The sequence below is a fragment of the Pimephales promelas genome, chromosome 21 (assembly GCF_988280905.1).
Source record: "Pimephales promelas chromosome 21, fPimPro1.hap1.1, whole genome shotgun sequence".
NCBI classification, from domain to species: domain Eukaryota; kingdom Metazoa; phylum Chordata; class Actinopteri; order Cypriniformes; family Leuciscidae; genus Pimephales; species Pimephales promelas.
The window spans coordinates 2,399,473-2,421,731 of record NC_142789.1 but is presented as its reverse complement, the minus strand read 5'-3'; the positions used below and the strand labels follow the sequence as shown (position 1 = coordinate 2,421,731).

At 35.4% G+C, this 22,259-nt stretch overlaps 1 protein-coding gene across 1 annotated transcript in view; it reads right to left on the bottom strand.

Annotated features, from left to right (window-relative positions):
• cpne5b (copine 5b) overlaps window positions 1–22,259 on the bottom strand; it is a 203,387-nt gene that overhangs the window by 134,658 nt on the left and 46,470 nt on the right. Inside the window, exons 2-6 of the mRNA XM_039663352.2 lie at window positions 17,191–17,231; window positions 15,761–15,807; window positions 3,626–3,729; window positions 2,149–2,188; window positions 1,472–1,548 (exon numbers count right to left, since the gene is read on the bottom strand). Of these exons, the coding sequence (XP_039519286.1) occupies window positions 1,472–1,548; window positions 2,149–2,188; window positions 3,626–3,729; window positions 15,761–15,807; window positions 17,191–17,231 (309 nt within the window). The remainder of the gene's footprint in view (window positions 1–1,471; window positions 1,549–2,148; window positions 2,189–3,625; window positions 3,730–15,760; window positions 15,808–17,190; window positions 17,232–22,259) is intronic.

The window sequence follows — 22,259 nt, the reverse complement described above, 5'->3', positions numbered from 1 at the left end:
TAGTAATGTGCGGCTCCCTATATGTTATTTTTTTTAATCCTTGTGAAACGTTTAATTGTAATTGAATTAATTTAAAGACAAAGACAATTTTTTTCATTAAACCACTGTTTAAAAAAAAAAAACAAAACAATTTTAGCTTTCTAAACCAAACTGAGACGTCAAAACCGTGGAAAAAACCAAACCATCAGTTTTGTGTATCGCTACAACCCTAATATACAGTAAATACAAAATTGTATACATTTTCAAAGGCACAAAAAAAATCAAAGCCACTGGAAGGTGTGGCCTTAGGCCCCGTTTACAGAACGCTCGCGGGTGAAAGCAGAAAAATATTTTATTTAATGTGCCTTTCGTTTACACGGCAACGGCGTTTTTGGGGCTTGAAAACGCAAAAAAGTGAAACCACCCTCCAGAGTGGAAATCTTAAACACGCTCCACCGTCGCGTTCCCATGTAAAGGGTAAAAACGCAAAAGTCTGCTTGACAGTGAAGGTTGTACGCACATCACGTACACCGAGCCACCTTCACATCGCCACCTAGCCGCCTGGAGTGTATACTACATTAAATTTCACACACTTTTGCGTCACCATATGCACGCAGATTTCCCACCCAAAACGCTCGTCTAAACGTAGAATAAAAAGTGATAACGCAACGCCACTTTTGCGTTTTCTCTTCAGAATCGTTTCCGTGTAAACATAGCCTTAATTTTAGGGATGCACCAAATATTCGGCCACCGAAAATTTTCGGCCGAAAATGGCCCAAAAGTGCATTTTCAGTTTTCGGCCGAAAGACTTTTATCACCGAAACAATACGTCCGAAATGTTGTGATGACGCAAACAGAAACCGCGACCTGCACGTGCTTGTCTGAAGCAACATGTCTGCGGTGTGGACGTGTTTCAGTGTATTCACTAAACATGTTTCATTAGGTTTCGTGTACATTTGTATTAAACATGGACCTTTGTTCATTAAAAAGGCTTTTTATGCTATTGTATGCTCATTTTTTTAAATGTAAGCAACTAATTTAGACATGCAAACTGGGTGCTGGTGTGATGAGAAGTTCACGCTCGTCTTTGTTTTTATGAGAGAACATTTCATTTTAAAACCTATTATTATTTAGTGTACACATGAGTGAGGTCAAAAACATTTTAGTTTGAATTTTATTTTATACTGTGCATTGTGCTAAATAAATATTTGCACAATTTGTAATTGATTTATTCTTTGAAAATGTTATATTAATTTATGCAATTGCAATGCCTTGATTTTAGTAAAGTTTGTACACAGTCATAACCATAAATGCAATGATACTGATAATTGGCATAATTTATTTCGGTGTTTCGGTTTTTCGGCCTTGGTTTCCTCTTTTCCGGTTTTCGGTTTCGGCCGAGAATTTTCATTTCGGTGCATCCCTACTTAATTTGGACCTTGGAAACAAGCCAGCACAGTTGTAGGAAACGCCTGCGACGGATTCTACTCACCCAAGAGGTTTCTCTAGTCGGCAGGCCGGTGACCCCACGATTTCCCCCAGTGTGCAGAACATCTGTCCGAGAAAGTCCTAGATGGAGTGGGTAGGATCAAGCAGAAGAGGAGGTAAGAGTTTATCAAATTCAACAAATCCCAACGCTCTGCCCTCTTGTTATAGTAGTGAATTGAAAGGCAAAGACGTACGTATAGTTCAAGGGGCTTCTGGGAAGGAGCACGGCCACGTTTACAATAGAGCACAGCATGTAACAGAAAGCACAAGACACAAATACAATACCAGCCACACACACACTTTGAGGGGTGATCAAACCAGGGAAGAGAGAGAGATAGTGATGATCAGTCTGCGTGCATTAATGAGGGGGGATGAAAATACCACGATTGGGGAAAAGGAAAATAAAAAATATCCAAATATATTATGTCTGTGTGTTGAGTAAACATGCCAATGATGTCAGACAAGCACTGTATTTAATTTTCAATTAACAAATATTAGTTTTACTATACAAAAATTAGGTTTTAAATATGGATTCAGTATATAGATCAATTTTATGACCTCAACTGTGGATTGAAACTAAGTAACAATGTGTCAATGACTTTCCATTCAAAATGATGATATTTGGATACTTTTTAAAATAAATTGAAATGCACATAAATGTTTCATAAATGCTCTACTTACGTGTTTGGAAAGATCAGGACTTTTAGAGTCGACATCATATCTGAATTAAGCAGGAAATAACACATGCAAAAAAAGAAAAACCATTGTTAGCCTTCATACACAACACTGAGTCAGAGTAGCTAATTAAAAGATATGCCATAAAAGACTGACTTTAAAAAGAAACAACTAATGCTCTTTCAAGAACTGTAAGCATGCAAAACTACACAATGATCAAACATGGTCGCCGTTGACAGACATAAAATAAAAACTATTGCACTTTAATCTTTTAGTATTAACGCAATGCATCTGGGACTGAATGCACTAAACATTCTTTACATTATGTACCCAAAGAATGAAGTTACAAATATTTTTGTGTTCCCAAAAACAATGGGATACTTCTTAAAGGAGTAGTTCACTTTTAAAAACACTTTTGCTGATAATTTATTCACCCCCATGTCATCCAAGATGTCCATGTCTTTCTTTCTTCAGTCGAAAAGAAATTAAGGTTTTTGATGAAAACGTTCTAGGATTTTCTCCATATAATGGACTTCATTGGGAACCAAACGGTTCAAGGTCCAAATGAGAGTTTCAGTGCAAACTGTTCAAAGGGCTTTAAACGATACCAGACGATGAATAAGGGTCTTATCAAGCGAAACGGTCGCTCATTTTGAAAATAAATAAAAAAGTTTAAGTTTTATAAGCTCAAATGCTCGCCTTGCTCTGTTCTGAGATGCGCGTTCGTGACTCTCCTGTTCAAACTCGTTCATCAAAATGAACGAATCTTTTCCAGAGTCAACTCGTTCATTTCGTTCCAAATGACACAAAAAAGTTTTGTTCATTTTGATGAACGAGTTTGAACAGGAGAGTCACGAACACACATCACAGAACAGAGCAAGGCGAGCATTTGAGCTTATAAAACGTAAACTTTGTTATTATTTTTTGTACAACGAGCGATCGTTTCGCTTGATAAGACCCTTATTCATCGTCTGGAATCATTTAAATCCCTTTGAACAGTTTGCACTGAAACTCTCTTTTGGACCTTGAACCGTTTGGTTCCCATTGAAGTCCATTATATGGAGAAAAATCCTGGAATGTTTTCATCAAAAACCTTCATTTCTTTTCAACCGAAGAAAGAATGACGTGGACATCTTGGATGACATGGGGGTGAGCAAAAGTGTTTTTAAAAGTGAACTACTCCGTTAATAACTTGCTTAAGATTAGGATAGTAAGAAGGCCAAAAACAAATTGTAATAAAATGGGAAATCATATGGTTATTCAGATGGGTTTTTTTTTTTATCTGCGTTGTACAGTGTCCTTGGGTGTCCTGATAAGGCGCTTTAAATAAAATGTATTATTATTATTATTATTATTCATTTCGGGATCTGAAAAACTGCATTGGAAGATCAGTAACAGAAGAAAGAGGAAGAGAGGCTTTCCTGAAGGAACATTGGTGTGGATGAGAGATTCCTCAGGACGGGGATCTAGAGAAAGAACTCACAAATCAAAGCGCAGGCTCTGCTTCTCCTCAAAGAAGTAGTCCAGGATGTACTTCCTGACAAAGTCCGGATTTAGCGTGTTGTCAATCACCTCCGTTCTTCCAAACTAGAAAGTGAATTAGAAACAGCAGAGGAAGAGATAGAGGGTGAGAAAATGAAATTGGATGATATAAGGTCCCGAATGAGAAATGGAGGACCGAAAAATTGAGAATTGGAAAAGTTTGGTACAAAACACAGCAGATATGAGAATTAAGCTGAAATGGCAACTCCTCTCTAATAACATTGGTGAAATCCTCCTGATCTCGCTTTCTTTCTCCCTGGTTACAGTCTTTTTCCTTTATTCTCTATATCCTCCAGAGACTCGTCTAATGCCGGAGGGTTGGTTTGCTGAGGTTTGTGAGATCTGGAAAGGTTTAGTGAATCTTTAAGTCCTCAGTCGCAGCACTAATTACAGCACTGTGGCTATTTGACAATTATGTGTGCATAATTCAGCCAAACAGAGAGCTATATCGCTCTGAAACCATGCCTATAGGTCACCTCACTCCATCATTAACCCCTTTCCCCTTTAAAAACAAAGACTCGGTAATTGGACAGGTCTCCTCGCCTGTTTCAAAGTCTAAATGCGCTACGTGGAATTGATGCCACCTTTTGACACCGAACTGATCCAAGCGAATGTTTGTTTAGCGGCCTGCATTTCACCTAGAGGCTTAGTGACTTTTCATGCAATATATTTCAAGCATAAATTATTCAGTGTCTGGAAAACTTTACATAAATATATGAATACCATCCAAACAGTCTGTTTCCATAAGCTGAGGAAAACAGTTGTGTTGTGTGTTCTGTTGTGTTTGGATTACTCTGAGAAACATGAAGTGTTTTTTTACAGTTTATAAAGCACTGGTATTGAAAAACATATAGAATGACACAATATTAAATCATAGAATTACAAACTGAATCATCTCTATTAATTAAGTCAATATAGCAACACTCCCAGTTTCTGTTAATACAAATATTATTTAGCCAATATGGGGGCCTTTGAATATTGTATTAGACAATGAGAGGGCTTTGAGTCATTACTAGTCTTACAAGTTAAAGTGATGTGTCGCATGTCTTTGTAACATTTTTATAGGGTCAATAACAAAAAAAAAGAAGAAAAAGAAGAGGTCCAAGGTGTATTTAGGGTCCTTGAGATGTTCTTTGTACTTTTTTCAGTTGCTTATAAACATTAATGGCACAGGTGAAATTACACTATTTTTTAGCAAAAACAGGGCTACCATAATATGTGAGCAACATGTACATGTTTGTGTTTTTGAGCGAATATTGTTTATGCGTGATTATTGAAAAAACTAAAAATGAAAGTTTCTGAAATAAGGCCACAAAACACATACAAAATATGCGTTCACATTACTTTTGACTAATAGATGTTATGGCCTAGAGTTTTTTTTTTTTTTCGTTCACATAAAACTGTGAATTGGGTTATATTGTGAATTGTGAAAAAAACATTTTTTGTTTGCCAAGGCAATATGCGGATGAGCGTTAACAGGCCAGCCCTCATCATGTATAATTAGATGATTCTCACCCGAGAGAGACAAAGAAACGCATAATAATGAGCCTTTCATTCAGGTGTCAAAACGCAGCGGACGCGTTTTTGGTCCTCAGGGGGTTAATAACTTTAAAAAAATGGGAACGTTAATGGGAATCTTAAAAAAAATTTAATTACAAATGAAAAATAAATTTTTGCATAATTTCATACATTTTGAGGGGGGAGGGGGGTGCTCCTTGAAAATAAAAACTTGTTTGAATGTCAAGTTTAATCATTAAATTAATACAACATGTAATAGCTTCACTAATCATTTTCTTCCAAAGGATATTCAAAGAAGGATAAAAATAAATTAAACATTTTTTAAATATCATTAAATGTTAACTAACTAACTTTGCCACTCAAAAAAGCATGTTTTTTAAAAAAAAAACAAAAAAGCCTCACTCCTTATTTTAAGTAATAATAAAAGTTAATGGGTACATCAATTGTTTTTTAAAGACACTTTTTATAGCAATTCAAAGTCACTGGCTGGATATTAATTAAATTAATTTCAGAAACCAATTTATTTCTCAGACATTGATAACATGATCAATATATAAGAGGTTTTGTCAAATAATTCAAATAAGTCTGTATGAATCACATTTAAAAAATAGTTCACTGTATAGACTGTATAAAAATACTAGAGTTCAATCCAATTGCAAAACCTTGTAAAAGTCAAGAGTTCAAATTACTTATGCAACAACTTTAATTGCAGTATCCACCAAGGGCTTTTTCAACCATCTAATGAATAAAATCTAATTAGAAAACAAGTAGTGCGCTGCTGTGAACCCTTCAGACGGCTCTGCTCATTTCAAATCAGAAAGCTAAAAGCTATATAAAGAGAGCCTTAATTATCAGTAATTATTGACAAATGTGAGCAATTGGTATAATCACTGCTCATCTAAAACAGATAGACGGTAGTTTTTCTCTGTAGACTGGATACTAATGTTCTACGTTTCATTTTATATTCATTATGCAACGAAATAACTGAAAGGTCTGTGAAGCTTTGCAATTACTTCGTCAGGAATGACAGCCTTTTAATTAAAATATTTGTTGACAGAATATACTAAGAGGTGTTTTTCACTGTACTCATGATTTTCAAACATTGTGAACTTTATTTCAGCTTGTTAAAACCAAAACGAAGTAATTAAAAACTGGAATATCTCTGGAACAACCCACTGGAATAAGTTTAGTTATCATTGCTTCTAATGTGACCTGAATTATGTTAGTTGCATTCATTTAACTCAGGCCTTGACTTTACACGGACACGGGTATTTTTATGACCGTAACTTTTTTTACACGATTTGGCCGTTCGTCCACACGGAAACGCAGTATCAGGACACTGAAACCAAACATTTTTGAAAACCCCTGGCAGGGTGTGGATTTTCAGAAATGCCAGTTATAGAATAGAATAGAATAGAATAGAATAGAATAGAATAGAATAGAATAGAATAGAATACGTCAGAGAATACGCTATCTGCTGTTTTTGACATCAGTGTTCGCCGTTATCGCCTACAGGAACCGGTAACGACTTTTTGTAAGACGGTTAGGGCTATATTGCCGCCTGCTGGTGTGGCATGCTCTTGACAGCGCTTGATATAGCGTGTTTTTGCGTTTTCAAGTAGACAGAGATTTTTTTTTTTAAACCGAGCATGTGGACGGGATTTTTTTTAAACGCAGGACAAAAAACCATGTGGCCAAGGCCTTAGAGTGAATGAAGCTGCTATAACGTAATTAAGTCTCTGCCAAAATGTAATAAACAGCTCAATTCATATGGATCAGTTTTACGATCTCTTGATGAACTTTTTGAAGTGGTAGTTGCGTAGCTGTCAATGGAGGGAAAGAAATCTTTCAAATTTCAGGTGTGGAGACAAGGAGGATTCTGGGAAGTGATGACCATGACGGTATGGGAGCTACTCACACAGGATATTCACTTAACATTTATAAGACTCAGACTTTGACACTAAATTTTGTTCCCACACAAGAACTGGCAAATAGGTATAATTTTAATTAGAACTTATTTTATATATATATATATATATATATATATATATATATATATATATATAATTTTAATTGGAACTTATATATATATATATATATATATATATATATATATTAAGGATGCACCGAAATGAAAATTCTTGGCCGAAACCGAAAACCGAAAAAGAGGAAACCAAGGCCGAAAACCGAAAACCGAAACACCGAAAGAAATTATGCCAATTATTAGTATCATTGCATTTATGGCTATGACTGTGTACAAACTTTACTAAAATTAAGGCATTGCAATTGCATAAATTAATATGACATTTTCAAAGAATAAATCAATTGCAATATATGCAAATATTTATGTAGCACAATGCACAGTATAAAATAAAATTCAAACTAAAATGTTTAACTTGACCCCACTCATGTGTACACTAAATAATAATCTACTGGCCTGCAGAAAGGTTTTAAAATGAAATGTTCTTTCAAAAACAAAGCCGAGTGCAAACTTCTCATCACACTTGCACCCAGTTTGCATTTTATAAATTAGTTACATTTAAAAAATTTAGCATACAATAGCATAAAAAAACTTTTTAAATGAACAATGGTCCATGTTTAATACAAATGTACATGAAACTTAATGAAACATGTTTAGTGCATGTAGAAAATATTTAAGAGAGCATTAATTTAGTTCTATACATGCATGTTCCCATATACATATTTTTTTAATGTCACAAGTAATAATCTCAGGGTTTACTGGGTTTTACATGATTATTTTTGTATTGGTGGTGGAATACTAAAAAATAAACATTGTCATGTGTTTATCTTTCTTCTTCTCACCGATTCCTGATGGTTAGGGGACAGTTACTTGAGTCGTCCCCTGTCGTTTCAAGGAATAGTACAACGGAGAGTGCGTCAATAAACGTCTCGACCGTTTGGAGCGGTGCACACGCTGTTTGTGGAAACTCGCGCTGCCTTGTTTACTTTCGCCTGCCTCCGCAGCGCGAGTCTTATTTATAATTTTTAATTGTTTTATCCACCTATATCTGCTCTAAACAATGCGTGCCGCCATGACGACGACTCCGGTTGCGGGCGAGTCAAGAGCGGTGCGCGCGCTGTCTGTGGAGACTCGCGCTGCCTTGTTTATGCTTTCGCCTGCCTCCGCAGCGCGTGTCTCCACAGACAGCGCACGCACCGCTCTTGACCCGCTCGCAACCCGATTCGTCGTCATGGCGGCACGCATTGTTTAGAGCAGATATAGGTGGATAAACAAGGTTTCCGTCTCATCGCGGGTTCAGATACACTGAAAATGCGTCCACACCACAGACATGTTGCTTCAGACAAGCACGTGCAGGTTTCTGTTTGCGTCATCACAACATTTCGGCCGTATTGTTTCGGTGATAAAAGTCTTTCGGCCGAAAACCGAAAATGCACTTTTGGGCCATTTCCGGCCGAAAATTTTCGGCGGCCGAATATTCGGTGCATCCCTAATATATATATATATATATATATATATATATGAAGAGTTCAGATGCAAAAGCCTCTAAATGCCATTTGAAATTTTCTTCTAAAATGACCATTTTTATCAAACTTGTATATTTAAGTTCAGTGATTTCACTTAAATGACAATTAATAGGTAATCTTCATTGCCATTTAAGTGAAATTACTGAACTTAAATATACAAGCTCGATAAAAATTATCATTTTAGAAGAAAATTTCAAATGGCACTTAGAGGCTTTTGCATTTGAACTCTTCATATATACAGTATATATATATATATATATATATATACGCAAATAGGTATTATATAAAATTATTCCTATTTGCCAGTTTTACCAAATTTAGGGTTAGAGTTAATTTAAAGTGTCTAAAGAGGACAAATCCTTCGGTTGATGTACCCCAAGGTATTATAAATATATATATATATATATATATATATATATATATATATTAATCGTTAATCCTTGTTATTATTTTATTTGATTTTTACTTTTTTTCCTGTACTTTTTTCCCCTCTTTGATGTGTACAAAAAAAAAAAAACAGTCAAAGTGTGATAAAATTGGACCTTGTTAATGCAGAACTGGTCAGCAATATTTTAAAAAGAGTGAATTAAAGTTAAAAATGAAACCTTTATAGTATAAACACACTCCACCATGCATTATTTCTGGTGCATATGAAGCTCTTCAATAATCTAACAAGCCTCAAAATTGAAAATGTTTGGTCGATACTTCCTTCACTACAGAAAAGTTATGTGAATCCCATCAGACAAACAAAACAAGCCAAGTTTCTCCCACGTGACTTGCCATTAACAACACACACTCTCTCACACACACACACACACCCACCAATTAAAGGCCGTGACCCGTATTGCTGTCATATATACAGACTGCACAGTGAGCTTAAGAACGTATTTCAGCACCAAAATGTCTTTTGGTGGTCACATTGATCAATTTTAGAATTTTTACATGGTAATAATAATATTTTGTGTGGGTAGGGCCCCATATTATTAATTAAAACAGGCCCCCAGATGTTTAAGGCCACCACTGTTGATAAAAATATAGCCATTCGAAAGCGAAAATCCCTTTATATCATGTTAATCATTGGGCATTTTGTACTAATATAATAATTAATACAATTAAATGTTTGAGTTTTTTTTTTTTTTTTAAATGCCAACATATAATGAAAATAAATCAAAAGTCAGATGAAGACAAAGGATATTTTGCTACTTTTGTACAATACATTTGATGCCCAATGTAAACCTGTCACATCTGGGTCTTCAACTGGATCCATTAAAAACCTAAAGGTTTAGAGTTTATATCAAATGATGGATTTTTGTGTGGTTTCTTTTTTAAAGAAAACTCGACAATAGCTACCATAGCAATCTTTAAAGCTCACAATACTAAACTCGGAGAACAGTAAATCCTCTTCCAGGACTTGACATCCCGAGGTGACGGTTCTGTCAGAAAGCGAGCTCTTGCGCAGGGATTGCATGGACACTGGGCAGGATGTCATGAAAGCATTGAAGCCTATATAATAAAAAGGCCCAAAACCCATTCTCAGTACAGGAAAGCAGTCAAGATCCTCACAGAAATTAGTTGAGGAGAGGAGACCATGCCTGTCAGTTGTGTAAAGTGGATCTGTGTAATATTGTGTGAGATAGCGTGACAGTGAACCAGCACTGATCTGTATTATTGAGGGTTAAAGGGCAAAAGTACCTCTTTATTTAACCTGAAGACTAACTCAACAACATGTTTTTCCTGCATGTTTTATCCGATAATAAAGTGTTCTTTGATTCCCATAACATTCAATAAGCAAGAAATGAAAGCTTCTAAACAAAATCCAAAAATCACAAATAATAACCTTTCATTCAGATCACCTGACTTCTTTAATAACAGTCTCTCCTGTTCTTCACACAGAATATGAGCAGACTGATTATAAAAATAGACAGCTGAGAAACGTGTGCCAGGATTTATTGCTGTGGAGAGCTGTCATCATCGCCTACACGAAACATATTCTGCCACTGTATGAGCTGCTCCAGCGCTCGGCTTTATATGTTACAGTCAGGGGACAAGGCACTGAATGACAAATTTCATTTTTTTAATACAAAGACCTCTGTGTTGAATTTTACATTTTGAGAAGTGCGAGTGTGTTTTTTATATTGTATCAGAAATGAAATTCAGATGGAATAACAGTGATTTCTTTATCAGCTGTGGTTTATACTAGTTCTGAGAATTACTACAAAACATCTGATGAAAAAATTGCACTCTTCAGTTATATATATTAACTAATATATATATATATATATATATATATATATATATATATATATATATATATATATATATATATGAAGAGTTCAGATGCAAAAGCCTCTAAATGCCATTTGAAATTTTCTCCTTTAATGATGATTTTTATCAAACTTGTATATTTAAGTTCAGTAATTTCACTTAAATAACAATTAATAGGTAATTATCATTGCCATTTAAGTGAAATTACTGAACTTAAATATACAAGCTTGATAAAAATCATCATTAAAGAAGAAAATTTCAAATGGCATTTAGAGGCTTTTGCATCTGAACTCTTCATACACACACACACACAATATATATATATATATATAATATTAAGCCTCTTACCTTCCAGAAAAGCATTGTGTCATTTCCACACACTCATGTGGTTCAAGACCTTACATTTCAGTCAGAAGATTTAAAATGGAAGTAATTCACTGGAAATCTTGCACTCCCACTACAGCTCTTAAAAATCATTCATGCATCCACACAGAGGCACATTTGGCACTTTAAAAGACATGTGAGAACTAATGAAATTTGTCACATATTTTAGGGATTACCGACCTGAATTTTTCACAAAGCAAATGTATTGCATGACTTGGAATATAGACTATGAATCATATAGACTAAGTTGATCTTATGATGCTTTTTCATCATCATGAACTTTGTTTGTAATGTATGTATGCTTTTATACGGAAGCGTGTTGCATTCACTTTTCAAGTTTTTCCTGAAGTGAATTATCTCAGAATTACGAGATAATTTTTCATGGAAACATTTTTTTTTTGCTCTGTTTTTCTGAATTAAAGACTTGATTATCTCAAAAACTCAGAAATTCAGAAAGTTGGATATTAGGGCTGTCGGCGTAAAAGCGTTAACACATGCAATGAAAACCCTTAATGCATTAAAGTTGCACACAGTTTTGATAGCAAAATTATAGCAATTGGGTTATAACTATGTACAAACCCTAAACCTTACATTAACCCATGTAGTTCCTTTCTCTAATGTTTTATTAATGGGTGCTTTGATGTACATACTGTACATTCATGAATTATGGATGCTTTATATATAAATTGGTAATTGCTGACCTTTTGGAGTCTCCAAGTATTTACCTTGTAAAAAGCTTAAAGAAAATACAGTTTTGTGAGAATCACGCTTCAATCTCATGGTTTACTTTGCTGGATACTGCAAATGATGACAAAATGAACATATTAAACAAGATGAATTATGTATGCTTAATTTTACGGCAAGTGTGCAATTAATCGCGATTTAAACAATGCATCCGTCGACAGCTCTAATGGATATACATGAGCACTTTAAACATGGAAATCAGCTAATTTACATAAAATCACAATAACAAAAACTCCTGTTTGTGTTTAAAAAGCCTTTAAGATAGTTAGTTCACTTTGCTAAGCCCTCCACAAGGCTATCTATATTGCATGAGACGATAGTTATAGACAGACATTGCTTTGAGTTGACCCACCTGATGGTCACTCAATAATTCCAACCAATGCTCTCCGGAAATACGTGCATTTCAGTTTTATCCAACTCAAATGAATGTGAATGTGGAAATGTTTTATTACGTTGGTTAATGTACATTTAATGTCAGTTTGGAAATGAAATGTTCGGTGTGTGTGTGGTGCTAAAAGCTTAATACCCATAAAAACCCATTTGCTGAAGCAATCACGACATATTAGCAGCTTCTACAAGTGTTGAGCTCTTTTATTGAGTGTTGAATGGTGTTTTAAGGGACTCGCACGCAAGCGCTCTGAATCGTGAGTGCAGTGTTGTAGAAGGAGAAGAACTGAGCATGTTTACTACATCAGAAAAGTCCATGGGTGTCAGTTTGGTTTGAAATGTGCTGGAAACAGAGACGTTTTCGGAAGGCCATTTTCAAAAGTGCTGGGTACAATGACGCATTCATTGTTTTTTTCACTTTCGAGTAGGTCATGTTTTAAAAGACGATGTCCTGTAGCTTACTGATGTATATAAATAAAAATGAGCACAAAGATGTGATGTCTGACCAAAAATGTGTTGGTACTTGGGTGTAATTGGTCGTACAATGAGATCTAATATGTTGCTAGTATAGTGAGTATATACAGTTTATTCGCCATTTACTGCATATGTACAGAGATGGTCCAGAGGTACATTTTTTGCCTAGCGTGTCGAGACTCGGGAGGTTGGAGGTTCTAATCCGCACTCGAATATTTTTTTTCTTTCCCTCATCAAAACCAATAATGTTTATAAGTCAGTCCCTCCAGGATTTCACGATTTTTTTTGTGATTTTTGCGATCAAAGTGACTGATTTTGTGGAGGTAATTTCCAAAAATTTGTGAAAAAATTTGCGATTTATATTTAACATTTACCATAATAGTATTCAGTCCTTCCAGAAAAACGCAGAGTATTTTTTTGTGATTGTTGCGGGCAAAAATTGATCGATTATGCGGCCAGTTTTCTTTATAAATGCGATGGAATATGTGGGATATTTATGCAATTTAATGCGATGAAATTGCTGGAATTTGCAAAAATTGAGGGAACTTGCAAAAATTGCGGTTTGATGAAAAAGAGAAAAAAGTGATTCCCCCAACATCCTGTTAATATAAGAGTCATTTCTTATTACTTCCTTTGATAAGCAAGCATACTACATCATAGAAAGTGCTGGGAATATTTAATTTCTCATCTTGTTTTATTTCAGACTGTAACGAGTGTAAATAAGGTGTGGCCCCTTTAAGAGCTGCGCGCTCCCTGTTGAACTCTCTGCAGTGTTATATGTGCACCTCAAACACCCCATGTGTGCGGGTAATTTCTGTTTGATGCTACTACTTTTATCTTACGTTGTTTATTAAGTAACGATGTGACAGTAGAACGTTCGACAGACAGTTATACGAGTTCGATTTGTGAGATGTCAATCGCCTCCGTGAGTCTGTCTGGCATCGCGTAATTGCGTCACTTCATAACGTTCCCATGGAAACAGGGGGAAATGGCTGCTCTTGTGTGAAGCAAACGCAACATTTTTCAACTTTCTGTTAAGATACATGTGACTTTTTTTTTTGCAACGAAAATGCGAGGATTATGAAATTATGCAAACCCCGCATATTTTGCACGGAAATCGGCAATTTATGCGGCGAAAGTGCGGCGTATTTGAAAAAATGCGGCCCCCGCATAAATATGCGGACTTTGGCTGATTTTGCATTGAATTCAGCGATCGCATAATCGCATTTTCCTGGAGGGACTGATAAGTGGTAGAATTGATATAATGTTTATCAGTGGTTGTATATGTTTTGACGAGGGGTAAAAAAATATACGAGAGCGGTTTAGAACCCAGAGAAACAGGGACACGTTTGTGTGCATTTTGATTTGTGATTTCACCGGAACGAATCTCCACAATGGATTGAAGCGCATTTCCGAGAGAAGACAACAAATTTCAGTGCTAGATCACCTGTTATTTAACAAACAAAAGAAACGAATGCTGTTAACTGGAGATGTTTTATTTGTATTGTTACATCTGTGCCGCGAGATGTTTCAAGTGGTGGGGACAAAATCGACCCTGGCAAAAAGTGGTGGGGACATGTCCCCCCCGTAAATGACGCCTATGGAAAAGTCATATACTTATATGGAGTTGGTGATGTGAGGCAAATGTCAAAATGTATTTCTTTACTATATTTGGTCTGCAGTGTTGGGAAAGTTCACAAATTTTAAAATGAACTAGTGTAACAAAGGCCAGCTAGTAGTTGCTGTGCAAGTAAACCGGGTTCGAATCCCGTTTGGAGGGGGTTGAGTAGGACTCGGATGGTTTCAGTTCATAGTTCATACTTCACAATTTTGAACTAAATTCACTAGTTCACAAATCTTTTCCTGAGTCAACTCGTTCATTTTGTTCATTGAATGAACCAAATGACACAAAAAAATTTGTTAATTTTGATGAATGAGTTCATCAAAATCACAGAACAGAGTAAAGCGACCATTTGAGCTTATAAAACTTAAATTATTTTTTTTTTTTTAAATGGCCGCTCGTTTCGCTTGATAAGACCTTTATTCATCGTCTGGTGTCGTTTAAAGCCCCTTGAACAGTTTGCACTGAAACTGTCATTTGGACCTTGAACCGTTTGGTTCCCATTGAAATCCATTATATGGAGAAAAATCCTGGAATGTTTTCATCAAAAACCTTAATTTCTTTTCGACTGAAGAAAGAAAGACGTGGACATCTTGGATGACATGGGGGCGAGTAAATCATCAGCAAAAGTTTTTTTTTAAAGTGAACTCCTTTAAGCCGCACAGGTTTATCCATGTTGCGATTCTGGCCTAAGATAACAGTGGCACCACTTACTTATTTAAATCTTTAATGCTATTAAAGATAATATCTATCATACTTTTAAAGATATTTCGAGGGTAAAATGACCAAATGACAGAGTACCAGCTCTTATCACTAAGCTAGTGGGGAAAACACTGTTCAGAACAGCAGCACCCAGCAGGACAGTCTTCCTCTGATTCATTACCTCGAATCTGAAAGTACGGAAACTCATCACTATTATAACACTGTGGGAGAAACGACCCTTGCTCTGTGCAGCCGGGTGAGACAGAACTGAGCGCTGTTGTACGGGCGCCGAACTGGGTGTTGCTTGTGCTTGATAAGACAGAGGAGGTGTTTTGATGGTGCACAGAAGAGGAAGAGCAGACAGACGCGTGACCGCATGCTGCTGCAGGGAGAATCGACACGCCTGATTGGACAACAACACCACAGATGAAACAATGCAAGCTGGGAACAGTCAAGGTGTGTGTGTGTACGTACCTCTCTCCACTGCTTGGTCTCCACACCCTGAGTGTACAACACACACACTGTAAAAGGGACAAAAATAGCAAAAATTAGTGCCAACGTTCACTTACATACAAAAATTAAACAATAAAATTATGACATTCTCAAGTGAAAATTTCAGACATGAATGAATGATTTTTTAAATTTTTTTATTTCGAGCAATATAGTGTCATATAAGAAAGACAATAAGAATTTGATTTTTAACAACATCAATCAATCAATTGTTTGAAGCGGAGTGGGGGGAGAAACAAGAACAAGAATCTAAAAGAAAGGTACTGTAGCTGCTTCCTTAATTGTTCCTTGGAAGGAATTTAATGAGTCTGCTTCTGTAATGCAATTAGGAAAGCAGAAATGGAATTGTGTTTCCAAATGCTTAATCATTTCAATAATAATTGAAAAACAATAAATGTGGAAATATTTAATTAATTACCTTTTCAATTAATTTCTATTTTTATAAAATACCATTGGCAAAATGAATAATGTGTATCTTTATGACACTTTTATGGTGATGCTCTGATTGGTCAGATGGCCCAGTCTGCTCTGATTGGTCTACTCTACTCTGATAGGTCAGAAGGCCCAGTCTGTTGTGATTTTGTCTACTCTTCTCTGATTGGTCAGATGGCCCAGTCTGTTGTGATTGGTTTACTCTGCTCTGATTGGTCAGCCCAGTCTGGTCTACTCTGCTCTGATTGGTCAGATGGCCCAGTCTGTTGTGATTGGTCTACTCTGCTCTGATTGGTCAGATGACCCAGTCTGTTGTGATTGGTCTAGTCTGCTCTGATTGGTCAGATGGCCCAGTCTGTTGTGATTGGTCTACTCTGCTCTGATTGGTCAGATGGCCCAGTCTGTTGTGATTGGTCTACTCTGCTCTGATTGGTCAGATGACCCAGTCTGTTGTGATTGGTCTACTCTGCTCTGATTGGTCAGATGGCCCAGTCTGTTGTGATTGGTCTACTCTTCTCTGATTGGTCAGATGGCCTGTGATTTGGTCTACTCTTCTCTAAAAGAGCTATATTACACACTGCATGAAGGGTAATAAAAAAAAAAGAATAAACGGGCACTTTAAAATTTTAAAAATTTTGGGTGAACTATTATTACTATTGATAGTTGTTTTGTAATGTAATGTTTTATAACTTCGGCTAACTCTGGCACAAAACATCTCTTCGTAAGATTAATGTATTTTGTGCATTGTCCCTGATAACTTGGCGCTATTCTTCATTTGAGTTCATGTTTCATTCAGGATAATCGGCTACACGCAGAGCTTTGCAGATGAGAACTCATCAGAATCACGCTGGTGTTTGACGAGAAGCGAAAGACAAGAGACCACGGAGAAAACGAGTGGGGGTCGCTAATTAATGCAGAAAGAGTATAAAAGGAAAAGACAATCTTTCATTGGCTGTACTCACATGGATCAGATTTGGAGAACGTGTCTCTGTCTAAAAGATTCCTGCAGAGAAAGAAAAAAAACAAGATCAGTATAATTCTGACAGCTTGATTAAATGCTATCAGTGACATACTGACATTTGAAGCTTTACTGAAGAGGCCTTCTGACACTTTCATTAAACTGTATTATTGGAATTCCACAAAAGCAGATACCACGATAACGTTTCTAAATGACACCCAAAGTGTTGACTGTAGGCTCCCTTAAAAGAAACCATGGCATTTTCACGTTCAAGTAACATAAGTTTTTAATAAGTAACATCATTTGTCAATCGAGCTACACTAGCGGTGCTGCTAAAAAACAGCTTCACTTTCAACATGTGAGCTAAACGATTAAAAATGTTTGCAAATGCTTCACTGCATTTTCCTTTTGTTTTTCAATAAATGTTCAAGCTTTTATAAAAAATAAAAAATTAAACAAAAATTCAAATGAAAACTAAAAATATTAAAATTAATCCAAAATAACAAACTACAATAGAGTATAAATAATACTAAAATAACACTGTTGTCCAACAATCCAATAGCCAAGTTTACTAACCAAGAATGCAAATAAAATGTTTGCAAATGTATTTTAAAAACTTAAAACCTGATTACAAAAAAATGCAATCCATTATTTACTTTTAAAATGAACGTTTATAATGGTTTTATAAAATAATAACGAGGACATGCCACCCAAAAATCACATGATCAATGGCAAATCTTCATATGTACATTTGGTTTGCAGCCAATAACCCAGTATTTACTTTAATGTAAATAATTAAAGTAATCAAAACCTTGACAAAAAAACTTTGCAATTTAGACGCGCAACCGTTGCGGTGAGATGTACATGCTCGGGCAGATTCGACTTGAAGTCGTTCATCCTCGGATGCGGCGCCGCACGCGGCATTAAAAAAAAAGCTGTTCATACAGCCAAGCGAAATGGGGTCTTGACCCAACGCGCCATTTTTGCCGCGCTCGTGCGGACGCGGCGAGTATAAACAAGGCTTATAAACTGAGCGTGTCAAACTGAGCTGATCAGTAAAGGTGGACCTCACCCGAATCATCCCCAGCACTCAGCCTCCGAAGCACCACTAACTCCGCCTCCGTTTCCCTCGTAAGCTGATATTAGTATTTAAACATTCTCTATGATAAAACTTTTTTGCAAAAAATATTTTAATAGCACGGTTATAGAGTTCTAATGACGGTGTTTAACTATAACCGTCGGTTTAACTATAATACCGTCACACCCCTACACCTACCACGACTTTATGCACCTCCAGGATAAAAATGAACTGTGGGTGCTAAAAATGAGTGAGGCTAAGTGAGGTGATCCAAGACCAGAAACCAATCATCTAACCGCGATTGCTCAGGGCAGGAGGAATCCACTCAACAAGCCTGATGTTTGCGGCAGCACGGGCAAGCACAGCAGCCATCTTAGCGTCAGACTCAATCTGCACAAACACATGTTGGCGGGGCCCAGTTGAGTCAGAGACAGCCGTTGAAATGCACCGTAGGAATCCAACAAAGCTTAGGTAAAGATGAATGAAGAGAGAATCACAGGCTCAGAATGAGTGGATGCAAGCCACCTTCTGTTATACGCGTATATTCGCGGGAGTGGCATGCAAATTACACTCGCCAATTCTTATTGGTCTTTTCTGAAGCATCACCCTAGTGTCATCATATTGACAGATTTTGCTTGCTAAAAGGGTAGGTCTGCTACCAGTTCATATCAGAGTGGAGCAGTTAAAGCTGAATCTCATGTACAAAGTCATTAATGGCTCTGCGCCTAAATATTTAAATTCCCATGTAAAAATGGTCAATTCACATCATAACTATAACACTAGAGCCAGTGTACGGTCCTGTATAGTGCCCAGTGTCAATCATGCAGCTAGGGTAACACTTTAGAATACGGTTCCTTCGTTAATGAATAACTACACAAGAACTAATGAGTAACACAATAATAACAATCTAGTAATTATTATTAACTAACAAGAAACTCTGATTAACAAACTAGTAAGTAATAGCGCACAGACGAAAGTGGTAGTTCACTATTAAGAAATCAAAAACTACTATTTTTTTTAATATTTCCCAGAGAACTACTGAAAAAGTTTATTAACAATCTAGTAACTACTATTAACTAAAAGAAACTCTTATTAACGAATTAGTAAGTAATAGCGCACAGATGAAAGTGTTACTAGATACTTCTGTGGGAATTACTAATTATTTGGATCCGTATTATAAAGTGAAGATCATTGGAACTAACTAGTAATTACTCAAGAGGTACTAAAGACATTTTCTAAAAGTATACTAAAGTTCACCAAAAATCTCAAACGTTTGCACAAATCATGACTAGATCATGTAGTAACACTTGAGTCATTACTAGTTAGTTCCAATGATCTTCACTTTATAATACGGATCCAAATAATTAGTAATTCCCACAGAAGTATCTAGTAACACTTTCATCTGTGAGCTATTACTTACTAATTCGTTAAAAAGAGTTTCTTTTAGTTAATAGTAGTTACTAGATTATTAATAAAATTTTTCAGTATAGTTCTCTGGGAAATATTAAAAAAAATAGTAGTTATTGATTTCTTAATAGTGAACTACCACTTTCGTCTGTGCGCTATTACTTACTAGTTCGTTAATCACAGTTTCTTGTTAGTTAATAATAGTTACTAGATTGTTAATATTGTGTTACTCATTAGTTCTTGTGTAGTTATTCATTAACGAAGGAACCGTATTCTAAAGTGTTACCGCAACTAGAAGTTCTTTTTTTTATACAGGAATAAAATTGTGGAATGATTTATTGCTTTCCCTCAAAAATGTAAAAACTAGAGGGGCTTTTAGTTATCAAGTTAAGGCTTATTTATGGAACAGAGTAGCCAATCTTTTTTAATTAGAGTAGCCTGTTTATCTTTGTGTCTTATGATCTTAGAATGTTGTTTTTGTTTTTGTCTTGTATAGTTTCATGTTTGTATTATTTTTTGTTTTGTTTTTTAACACCAAGGACCATGTTGGAAATAAGTGTTTACACTTTATCATGTTATGCTTTGGATTATTGTTGTCTGACTAATCCATAATAAATCAAATCAAAATCAAATTCCACCCGGCATGACACAGGCCTAATAAATGATCTGTTGTGTAATTTGAGCTGAAACATCACAGACCCATTCTGGGGACACCCGAGACTCATATATTGTAAAAAGATTTAATAATAGTTCTCATTATTATTATCAACTGTTTTTGCAGCATCATATTTTTTGTGTGACTTTTTTTTCCTTCTGAATAAAAAAATAAAAAAATAAAAAAATAAATAAAATAATTAAAAAAATAAAATAAAATAAATAAATTATTAATAAAAGTATTAATTTCTTATTTTTTTTAATCTAACTTTTGAATGGTAGTGTACCATGGTTTCCAAGTAGCACAACAGTTTTCAACATTTATACTGTAATAATAATACAACCAAATGTTTCTTGAGCAACAAATATCAGTATGATTTCTGTTTGAATGATGCTGAAAATTCAGCTTTGCATCACAAGAATAAATTACATTTTACAGTATTAAAATAGAAAACAGTTATTATATAATGTAATAATACTTATTACTGTTTTTACTGTATTTTTGTTCAAATAAATGCAGTGTCTGTGATCATAAGAGCTCAAAAACATTTCAAAATCTCTTCTCTGAACACAGATATTAATTCCATAGCTCTAGTTATGAGCTATGAGGACGATGGCTCTGCCTCACTCCCAGCGGCACAACGGTCATCACATCTCAACTTCTAAATCAGAGATGGCATTTCTATTATGAGGATTACACACACATACCCCCCACACACACACTCAGGATGGACTCAGGCAGAATAGATGATCAGAGGGAAATATGTGGTTTTGGTATCACTAACAAAGCAGCTGTGATTACAGATTCTCTCGGCATCCGTGTGGAAAGGCCCTCGCCCTACATGTTTCTGCTTCACCTCATCTACAGGAAAATCTCTGCTCATAATCCTTTCATCTACCTAAATCAACCATGCTTATACCCACCGCAGATGATAATTAACATGTTGGCCCGAGACATCAGGATTACAGGGACTGACAGAAGAAAAAAATGTGGCTTGTGCTCTCAGTAATTTAGTATGCTTCATTTATGGACACTCATTTGTTGTTGAAATAATTGTCACTTTCATCTATGAAGTGTTTTGATGATAACATTTTCTGATTAAATTTAAAACATAATTTCAAAATATAGATAAAAAGTTAAATGCAAATGGTTAAAACAACTGTAATAAAAAAAATGAAAATAAGAATATTATCTTTGGGTGTATTTTAGGTCACAGCAAATGTAATTGTAAATTAATTTGATGGTAAAAAATACCACTCATAATTCTTTTTGACCATTAAAAAATTCCAATACCCAATAAAATAATATAAATTCAGACACAATAAAATATTAACACGAAGCAAACATACATGAATAAGGTCTTTGGTTGTGCACATATTTTTTCACATTTATCCTGTAAATGTGTGCTCTGCACTTGATATTACATCGTTGATACTTGCATAAAAAGAAATATGTAAAAAAATATCCCATTAAATTTACAGTAAAAAAAAATCCAGAAAACAGAAATTCACCTAAAAAATACTGTGACAATCAGCGCTTAATTTGTAAATGAATAATAATTTGCGGATCAAAAACAGCAACTAAAACACTGTAAAAAAATATTGTTGGTTTAACTTAAAAACGTAAGTAACCTGGGTTGCCTTAAAGATACAATGAAGAGTTAATACAATGAAGGAGAATGATTTAATCATCAGAAACTAGGGATGCACGATATATCGGCCACATTATCGGTATCGGCCGATATATGATCATTTTTAATGTTATTGTTATCGGCCCAACAAGAACATTTAGCCGACATCTAAAAGCCGATAAATAATGTATTATTTCCTTCAGCTGAGGCACTTTAGATGCGCACTGTTCAACATGATGCTTTTAAATTGCTTGAAATACGATTGAAATCACTTTAAAACGTAAAATCCAGTAAAAGTGGAAA